The sequence below is a fragment of the Apus apus genome, chromosome 8, assembly GCF_020740795.1.
Source record: "Apus apus isolate bApuApu2 chromosome 8, bApuApu2.pri.cur, whole genome shotgun sequence".
In the NCBI taxonomy this organism is placed as follows: Eukaryota; Metazoa; Chordata; class Aves; order Apodiformes; family Apodidae; genus Apus; species Apus apus.
In genome coordinates, this window is record NC_067289.1 from 16,147,026 (window position 1) to 16,157,295 (window position 10,270).

General features: G+C 54.4%; 1 protein-coding gene across 1 annotated transcript; it reads right to left on the bottom strand.

The window, feature by feature from the left end:
* Positions 1–1,311: 1,311 nt before the first annotated feature.
* On the bottom strand, positions 1,312–3,518 carry LOC127387932 (receptor-transporting protein 3-like). Its single transcript, XM_051626853.1, has 2 exons — positions 3,290–3,518; positions 1,312–2,200 (listed from the first exon to the last, which is right to left on the bottom strand). Exons 1-2 carry the CDS (start codon positions 3,475–3,477, stop codon positions 1,642–1,644), a joined length of 747 nt encoding a protein of 248 aa, XP_051482813.1. The 5' UTR covers positions 3,478–3,518; the 3' UTR covers positions 1,312–1,641.
* Positions 3,519–10,270: the final 6,752 nt, after the last annotated feature.

Below are 10,270 nucleotides of genomic sequence, written 5' to 3' on the forward strand. Positions count from 1 at the left end.
ATTAAACCATGATCTGCAGGATCTGAGCCCAGGCAGCTCCACGGGAAGTTAAAAAATATTGCTGCCCCATGAAAGATCAGTCATAAATACAGACTCTCCTCTACCTCCCGTTGACAGCTCTGCCGGGAAACCCCCGACACAACTCAGCCCTCACCCCTGCTCACCAAGCTGCCCTGTGCCAACTCCTTGTGTCCTGTGGCTGCTATGGCTGGCTGCAGGGAGGGCTGGGAACAGGCAGTGGAGGAGAAAAGTGAGAGCAACAACATCAGGCTTTATATTTGCTGGCACCTCACGACCTGCTGGAGTGGTGAGAGCTTCTCTCCAGGGAGACGGGCAATTTATCAGTCTGGCTGTGATGAAAGGCCAGCAAAATGTCCCTTAGTGAGGTTTTCCCATCCCTGGCTGTGTGTGAGTGCTAGGCATGAGCTGAGAGTTGACTGTGGCAGAGCCCAACCTCAGATGGACCAGCCGGGGACAGCTGGGACCTGCCCAGAGCCCATGGAAAGAGAGAGCATCCTTTATCCCTCAGCCCCTTTCCCCGTACAAACACCAGACAAGATGACTGTGGCTGGGAAAACCTCAGCACGGAAAGAAGAGGGCTATGGGCAATGGCAGCAGGAAACTTGGCCATGTCTCCACTTCATGACATAACGCCAGCAGGGAGAGGGCGGGCTGCTCCCAGCACGGGGGGAGCCAAGGGAGGGAAGGGAGTTGGTCCAGGCTGCAGGATCAGCCTCCTCCTCCCCAGCTAAGCAAGGAGAAGCCTCATGAAGAAAGACAGGGACATTTAGATACAAGACCCTTTGGGTTCCAAGCACTCCCTCAGCCACTGTTCCCCTGCTGAAAATGCTCATGCATTCTCTGCTGGTGGCATCACTGTCCCCAAGCAGAGCTGGGGGACAGGAGGGGTCTGAGGTCCTGCACTTTGCATCATATGTTCATCTCCAGTACTCTGAGACTGGGAAACCACAGCAAGAGATCAGCTCATCAACAGACCACGACCATATCCATGTAGCATACGGTTTTGGGGGACCATGCTACAGGGAAACAGCTGGGCACAGGGATGGGGAGGGAGGCATCACCCCTCTGGGGATGGCTCACCCTTGCCAGGGCTGGCAGGTCACTAGTCCCAGCGCCTCCCAGTGCAGAGCAGCAGATCTCGCAGCTCCAGCTCCATCTGCTGGCTCCACGGCCAGGGCTGCATAAACTGCAGAGAAGGGAAAGTGCTGGGGAAGGGGGAGAGTCGGTAGGATGGACAGGACAGAGCACTCAAAAAACAAAATCCACATGCCCCCTGGATCACATGGGGTTTTATAGCTATTTTTATTTTCAAATGTATCCTTGTGCTGAGGAGAAAGGGCTTCCCTTATTCTTGCAAGTACACTCCAGCTGCCGCACGGGGCAGCTGAAGGTTGTCCTCATGCAGAATATTTCCTGCAAGAAACCACGAGATCCACTGGGCTTCCCGAGGCTATTGGATGAGGTGTCTGGCTGAAGGACCCTGATGTGTTCATGCCCCCCCAAAAGCCAAATAAGCCCCGTTGTGCCACAAGCAAGAGCTGATCTTGGACACCCAACTTTCCAGGTGCTCCATCAGCTCCTCCAGCCACCACCCATTACTCTTTTTGACCCCAGCTCCCACTACTGCCTGGTGAAATAAAATATGATGAAGAGGAGCACTGCCAAAACACACAGCAGAGAGACAACAAAGAAGCAGCAGCGCTGCCAGGGGAAGCTGTTGAAGGAGTGGTGTGTTAGAGTTGCACAGTGCCTCGTGCCCTGGCATTTCGGGCTGCGATGGGTCCTGGCCTTGCCTGTAACCACCAAGGGATCCAAGGAGCCCGACAGCAGGGCTGGCCTTGACTGGCTGCAGAAGCCCAGCTGGCAGCCCTCGCAGCGGGTGCTGTCGTGTGGCCCTGCCACCACAGCGTCCACCACCACTTCCATGAGGTCGGAGGGCTGGATGGGCATGTGGTAGAAGTCCTTGAGGATGTTTAGCACCAGGTTGTGCAGAAGCCTCTCCATGGTCTCCTGGCTGAATTCAGGCTCCTCCAGCTGGGGGTCAGGGCACCGCCTGCACGCCTGGCGGAAGACTCGCATCTTCACCTTGCCCCGGCCCCGGCTCCTGCTCCTGCACATGTGGAACACGACGTGCACTCTGGCTGAAGACCACTCATGAAAGCACTGGGAGCACTGAAACCTGCCAAGGCATGGAAGAGATCAGCTCTTCTCAGGCTTCCTGTGCTTTCTGCACAGTCAGAGGCACCAGGGCAGCCAGGGCTGATGGATTAACTTCACTCGTGCAAGCAGTACACCAAACCCTCCTCCCCCAAACAGCATGATGCCAATCTGGGAAGTTCAACACAGACATGAGCTCAGGGCTGGCACCAGCATAAAGATTTTAGGAGTCAGGCTGTCTGCTGAGACCACCCTGGTCCCCTCTCCTGTCCCATCCTGGCCCCGCTGTCAGGAGCAGAGGTTATTGGGAGGGCAGAATCAGGCCCCAGGTCTATTTGGGTCTCTAGCCCCTCAACCATGTTGGCTCATCACAGCTCAGTGGAAAGCTAGCGTCAAGCCCAGGGCCAGGAAAGTGGAAAAAAAAGAAGAAAAACAGAAGGAAGGTGTAGGTGGAGGCTGCAGGGCAGGTGAGGAGATGTCTTGAGGAGTCCAAAGGTATGTAACCCACAGCACTTCATCTTGCACAATCTCTGTGGGGACTGGCAGCCAAGGGCTCCATTTGCTGCCACCTGGGCAAGGTCTCTGATCAATGCTCAGGTTCCTGCCCCAGGTTGAAATGGTTGGTGTGGGGCCTCTCATCACCAGTGCAGAGCCACAGCCTGTCTCTGCTCCAGGCCCCTGCAGCCTGGTGCAGATGCAAGGACTGCTCAGGCATTGCCCTGTGTCCCATCCAACTGTGGCTCTCCCTCTCCTCATCCTCTGGGTGCAAACCCGGAAGATTTGCCTCTAGTTTGGTGCAACTACCCCTGCTTATTGGATGAGCTCTTCGGATCTTGACAGAAATGTGGAGAACCTTTGGCCAAAGCTGCCCTTTGGCCCTGTGGAGCTGCCACACTCCCCTCCCCTTCAATTATCATTATTTTTTTCCAGTTTGGCAATAACCTATGAAGCTTGGAACAAAATGGGAAAAGCCCTTCCAGCCTCTCTCGCCTCCAGACTGCCCCTTTCATGTCAAAAGCTGTTTCCTACAAGCAAACTTTGAGAAAGATCCACATGGCAGCTCAGTATCCCTGGTCCCCTGCTGATGGGGACCAAGTCAGCAGTTCCTTACCTTGCAAGTGCACGGTACTGCACAAACTCCTTCCAGCCAGACCTGGGGGCATGGATCTGCAGGGTATCATCCTCTTGAAGAACCCATGACTCCTTTAAGTGCCTGTCTGCAATCTTTGCTGCAAAAATGTCCTGCCAGATCCCCATGGTCCCCCCTGGAGCTGGGGAAGAAGCAGTGACCAGGGTCATGGTTGCAGCTTCCAGGTGCTAATATACGTGTGCAACTTTCTTTTCCCCAAACTTTTCCTTGTTGCACAACTTCTTATTGCTTGGAAACGGGAACCTTTGCTCCTGTGTGAACAGCACTGCCCTCACCTGATCCCTGTGTCAACAGGTTTTGTTGACACTGCACCAGGTCCTGGCCAGGTGAAATGTCCCCCAAAACAAGGACAAGGTGGGTTTTCTCATGCCCCACACAAGAGCCCCCAGCCCAGCTGAAGCCATGCTCTGTGATGCTGCTGTCTGTAGGCAGAGAGGTTGGAAAAGCAACCCCCTGCCAGGCTGCCCCCATGCCCATCACTGCTGGGACAAACCAGCAGACATTTGTGCCCACTGTAGAGATAACAGAAGCAAAACACAGGACTCAGCAGTTGAGAAAGCCCAAAGGAGCCTTATCTCTCTCTATAGCTGCCACCAAGCACGGGCTGTTTTTAACAACTTTCAGCCAACTCAGGCAGAAAAAGGCCTGACGTGCAACCGCAGGGTGGAAAGTCAGGGAGGATGGCACTGCATGTAAAACTGAAAGAGGTGAGGGCTGCTCTGAGCCAAGAGCACCCAGGGAAGGTACCAAAATATCTCATCCTCCAGATCTCAAAAGCAAGGCCGGTGATGCAGATAAGTCCCAACAGCCACAGCTTGGCAGGGAGCCTCCAATATTTGCTGCTGGAAGGGAAAAGCTGGAAAGTCATTTGTACCAAGAGCCCTCCAGCACCCTCACACCATGTGCTGCCCCTCCTGCAAGAGTGGAGGGATGTAATGATGTGTTGGGGCAAGGCCCATCTTCAGCCTCAAGGTTCAGGGACCTTAAGTCCTCCCACCCTTAATTACATCTTGATGCTCTCATCTGGAGCAGGGCTAGAAGAAAGAAAAGGAGGTTTCCTAGAAGAAGAGGAGCAAAGCCAGTGTTTTCAGGATCCTTATGAAGAGGTAGCAAAGCTAGGACCTGAGTCACCCCCTGTCCAAGAGTCCTGCCACTGGAATATGTGGTTCCTCTTGGGTGGGGGCAGTGTCCTAAAAGCAGGACAGTGAAGGAGTGATCATCCCACCAACACTTCTGATGCTCACAGGTGGAGACCAGGGGACATCCCTGGCTCAGGTCTGGTGTGTGGGGAGGAAGAGAGGGAGCAGCAGACCTCCCTGGCCCCCACTTCTTTCCCAGACCAGTGGTCCCTCATTTCTATAGGATCTCTATAGAAGACCCCTTTGTGCACCCCACCACAAAGGGGTCTCCAGGGCTGCCTATCTCTTCATGCCAAAACCTGGCACAGTGCAGTGCCTGGCATCACTGAGCCACAGCATGGGCATGGGGAGCCACCAGCATCAGGATGACCAGGATAGGATCACCTGCTCTGTGGGATCTGCCCATTCCCTTGGACCCTTCTGTGCTGGGTCTGAGATTTACCCCAGGGTGTTGAATGCAGAAAAAACTTAAAGGTTTTGACACCTCCTTTTCACTTTGAGGGCAGCCACACATATTAAACACCTCAAGCTATTCTGAAGAGGAGTCCCGCGGGAGACAACCCTCTCTCCTGGCACTTTCATATTCACCCAGACAAACTGATCACTTCATCTGAAAGATCTGTGGTTTCAGGCCAGCCTTTCCTGCCCGAGGCTGTTGTTATGGGGTGGAGAGATGCTCCCCACCAGATCAGGCACTTCTTCCTCCATGCTGCCCACCCCTAGGGACAAAAAATTATCCCCCAGGCTATATGGAGGTCCGGTGGCACCTCTAGCACCGGGAGGGGCCCCTGCCTTCAAAGCCCAGCTGTGATGGAAAACAGCCCCCCGTTACATCATGGCAACACAACTCAGAACACAACTCATGATGCACAGAGCCCTCACAGTCATCTCTGACAAGAAGCCTGGCGCTGGTCTCCCTATTAAAGCCTTTGACTTGCTCTCACTAATGGGACTTTCCCAGAACTACCCACGGAGCAGAAACTGCTTTGACGTCGTGTTCCACTTCGCACACACCTCCTGGCGCTGCCCAAGCACCTTGCACTTACCGGCATCCACCTGGAAACAAAAGCTGCTCCTGCAGGTCCCCCTGATGCCCGGCCTTAGCAAGGACCAGGGACAAGCCCTGTCTCAGCCCCAAGAGGACCCTGCTGAGCTGGAGAGTCCCTGCAGGAGCAGGACCCTGCCAATCCTCTCCATCCTGGTACTCCGGTCGTGGCTTCTCCACGGGATGCGTGAAGAAGGCAAACACACGGTGCAGCCCGGGCGGTAATTTCCCTGCTGCTTTCACACAGCCTGAAATTGTTTTTTCACTCCCTGTTCCCACCCCTGGCTGAGCAGCCCAAGCGAGAAGAGGAAGGTTTCCCGAGGCTCCTTACCCTCCTCTCCACCTCTCACTGTGTGTCAGCCTCACCACCCCCACCCCTGCAGCCCAGGGACAAAGTGCCCTCACTGACCACGAGGACCCTGCTTGTCCAAGCACATCCCATCCCTACTGGGATATCCCTTCCCTTTGGGACCACCCCACAGCCAGGTGATTCCATCTTGACAGCAGGGGTAGACAGGGACATCCAACCACCGTTCCCAAGCAGGACCACAGAGCAGGATATCCCCTCTGTAGCAGGGGATGCTGTGTCCACGGGCATGGTAAGGCTTGCAAGACAGATGGACTATCACCTGAGCAACAGGGCATAACCAGGAACACTTCCCTGTCTTTCACTGCTTGCTTCATACTGGGGCTTTCTTCTCTGAAGACTTCCCTCATCCTTTCCTGCACTAAACATGCCCAATCCTTTTCCATCAGTAATTCTTCCAGGGCATTTTTGCTCTTTTCTCCAGGTAACTGGGGTGAATTTGATTTCTAACCCTCCCCCCAGATGGCCCCCATGCTCTCCCTCAATAGCATCTTCCCTTCACCTGAGGCAGGCTTCCCCAGCAAGCCTCTGCTAAATGTTTGCTGTCACCAGCCACCGATACGTGCTGGTGGGACATGGCTTCTTGGGTAGCCATCCACCCACAGCAGCAGAATTTCCCATTTCCCTAATTTGCTTTTGAGAATGTCACATAAGGCAGCATGAAGATGACATCACTCCTGCTTTCCCTGCAGTACCTAGCCCCTAATGAAGAGAAAATGAGGTTGGTTTGACACAACCTGTTCCTGCTATCTCTGTGTTCTCAGCCCCAGCACTGCCCTCTTGGTGTTCACTGCTTGGTGGCCTTACTAATTTGTTCCAGTGGTTTTCTGGGTATGGAGGCTGGCTGAGTTTCCTGGATCCTCTTTTTTCCCCTTCCTCGAAGCAGATGGTGAATTGGGCATCAATATCCTCCTGGGACACAGCTCCACACCAGCTCTCTGCACCCCTATTCCCCTCCAACATTGCCACTGTTGGTGGTGAACATCTGTCACCCCATCATGGTGAAACCCACCACCTCTAGGGACAAACAATGGTTGTAGAATCCCTTCCAGGTTCCCTTGTCTTCATAGCCAAGCCTTTGGAGTAGAGGCATCCACCTGACCCAGGGTGGATTTGACACCAAGGAGATCTTTTCTAGAGGATCCTGTCTAGAGATGAGACATTGCCCTGTTGTGCTTTACTTCTGGGACAGAGAGGAATGCTGAGTAATGGGAAGAGATTGAAGGGAGGACATGTCTGTGAAGATGTGAGCAAGTAACACCCCAAATGGGTTTGGGCACTCTGATCATCCCATGGGCTTCATGATGGTCCCTGCAAGTGTAAGAAGAGAGCTCAGTCCCCCGCAACAAGTCTCTGTCCCAGTGCCACAGGTGGTGGGTTCGGCCTTGGTGGTGGCCTGGGGGGCACAGTCTGCCTCACTCACCCTCCCAGTCCCTGCGCACCAGGATCTGGCCTGGCAGTGTCCTCCTCGAGCAGCACATCCCGCCAAAGGGAGGAAGAGAGTGAAGCAGAAACCTTGCTCAACTCAAAGCAAAACTAGAGAAAGCAAATTGAGGGTAGTGGGAGGGAACGTAGATGTTCTGCAAGCCTACAGCAGGCTCAGCGACAGGCAGGGTGAGTCTGGTGGGATGAGACAGAGGAGATGCTGTGGGCCTGGACACCTCAAGACACATCAGAGCTGTGCAAGTTGGCTGCAGTTAGGGGTCCAGACAGCCGGTCCAGCAGCCCACCCCTCCTATCAACCACCCATTGTGCCCACCAGCTCACCCCAGCCTGTCCCCTCCAGGACTGATGTCAGCTTTTCCAGCAGGATAAGGCCATGGCAACACTCCCAGACCATACTGCCTGACAAACCAGTCCCATGCACAGATCACTCCATTCACCTAGGGGCCAAATAATCCACACATCCCACTGCAGCAACAGCCCAACCTCTCCAAAACCAAAACACACCTCTGAGACCTCCCAGTGAGCAGGACAACCCTCACTTGTAAGCGACCTTACTGCTACATGATCTGACCACCCCTTCTCTCCTGGCATCTGCAATGTCCCATTTTGCAGGAATGGTGCTTTGGTGCTCCATGGCACAGATCTCCTCAAAGACACTGCTGCAAGCAGCAGGAGAGGGCTTCCTCTCCATCTTCATCTGCCTGCCCAGTTTTCTTGAGATCTGGTTTTGAGCTCAGGTTCCTTTAAGGGATGCTTGCTCACATGTTGTTCCTAATCACCTTCAATCAAGGTTGTGGTATATAAGGAGCCAGGCTCACTCTGAGGCTCTGTTTCAGGGGGCTTTGCTTGCTTAGGTGTGGTTCAGCTATGCTGAACTTGCACATTTGGATTCCTGCAGATGAAGATTGGGACCAGCCACTGCTCTCTGTGGTCTCACAGCAAGTTCTGGCCATTTCCCATCAGTGAGACCCCAGTGTGGGACTGAGGATGGACTCTGCTCTCTGAATATCCCAGCTGGCTCGCAGTCCTAGAGAGCTGACAAAGCATTTTGGCACCGGTGCTGGTGGCAGCCACTCTTTGGGGGATGACTGGGTGTCTGTGGTCGGAAGTGGTTGCTCCAACTGCCAGACCAGAGTGTGCAGGAAATGCAGCAGCTTTAGCACCCACAGCCCCCACCTTGGCTGCACCCAGATCCTGACATGGGAAGAGATACAGCACAGGAATGGGGTGGCTGCAGGGATGTGCACATCTTCACAGGTAAAGGGTGTGGGTATGTATTTGGCACACAGGTGTGTAAATCTGGATGTGCACATGGGTGTATTCATCAGCATTTGTGGGCGCTTGTACAAAAGGGTGTGTGGTCAGGCTGGGGATACTTGCTCTGGCATGATACAGGGGAAAAAAAATACTTGGACTCCTCCACCAGCTTGGTTGCTGTACACTTGTGAGCACAATGCACAGGGGAAGGGGCTCTCAGGAGCACCCTCTATCCCTCGCAGTCATTATGCTAGTAAGAATGAGATGGGCAGACCCAAACCTACACCCTGTCCCCCCCCAGCCTTTCAGGAGCCACTCCCAGGGATGGCAAATCCTGAGAGCAAGGAAAAGTCAGGTCCAGGTGCTGTTTAATTTTACAAGGCCACCTTCTTCTGCTTGCACTGCTGTTATCCTCAATTCTTCCAAAATGGGTGCTGAGGACCAAACCAGGTCCCTGCTCCCTGCAAGGGGCTGGATTTCAGCTAGGTTGCTTTGGGAGGGGCACAGGTACTGCTGTGGGCTGGGTACTCTCCTATCCCAAAACACAGCAGGAGATGCTTTTGCAATATCTCCAACCCCACCGGATGGCTTGGGAGCCTCCAGCTGCCTGCAGACCACCATCCATGGAGAAGTGAGCCGGCCCCAACTGCTCCTGGAGGAGTCATGGCTGCAGCTGAGGGGTGCAGGGAGGGCTGAAGACTTGACACCTTCACTGCCCGAGAGGCAGGATGGAAAATATGAAGCGGGGCCCACCCTCTTGCTGGTGTCGTGTCTGACGGGAAAGCCAAAAGCAAAACTGCTGACTGAGCTCCAGCTCCTTGCCTGCTGCAGCTGCCTCCTGCCTTGGCTTTCCGGGTGAGCTGGGCCTGGCTGGCCACAGCAGGTCTCTGCTGGGGCAAGGACTGGGGCTGCTGCTTGTAACAAGCCTCAACAGGCTGAGCTGTGCTTTGGCTTGCAGGGATTATGGCACTACCTGCGGTGGCTACCTGGAGCCTTCAGCAGCAGCAGGGACTGAATGGGCCACTACATCCACTGTCGTGCCCTGAGAAAGGGTGAAAGCCATCCCAGATGGATGATCATCCCATCTGGTACCCTTTGGAGGTTTCTCAGGGACTTTCCAGCCCCTGCCAGGGACAAACTGTGGTGCTTGGCTTGCCTAACCCCTTCCCACAGTGCCTGGGCTGGCTCCTGTAAAGCTGTGCTAGCCTTACTGGGAGTAAGGGGGGAAAAAAGAGGAACCTGCTGACTGCACCATGAAAGTGAAAGATGCAAGTGACTCTTCTGTTTCCACTGGGTTTCATGACCCCTTGGCAGGTTTCTGTTGTCTCCAGAGCCACTCCTTCTCTCCTCTCAAGCAGCTGTCACTTCTTCCTGTTCTGGTTTCTGACTGGCAGCACAGCTCTGGCATCACTTTTAAGATGGAAAATGTAAGTTTGGAGCCAGAAAGCTGCACCGAGCACCATGATGTGAGCTTTGCCTTGGCTGATGGTAGCCAGGCCCCTTGGCACAGCCGCCGGGGTCATCCCTGCCTGAGAGGATGCCCCAACACCAGCCTGGTAAGGGGGTGCTTGGTTTTCAGCTGCACCTGGGGGCTGGCCCAGACAGGGGTGAGAGGAAAAAGAGCGGAGGCTTCTCTAAATTATTAAGAGCAGCTTGTGTATCGCACGGAGAGGCCCGGGAACCACAAC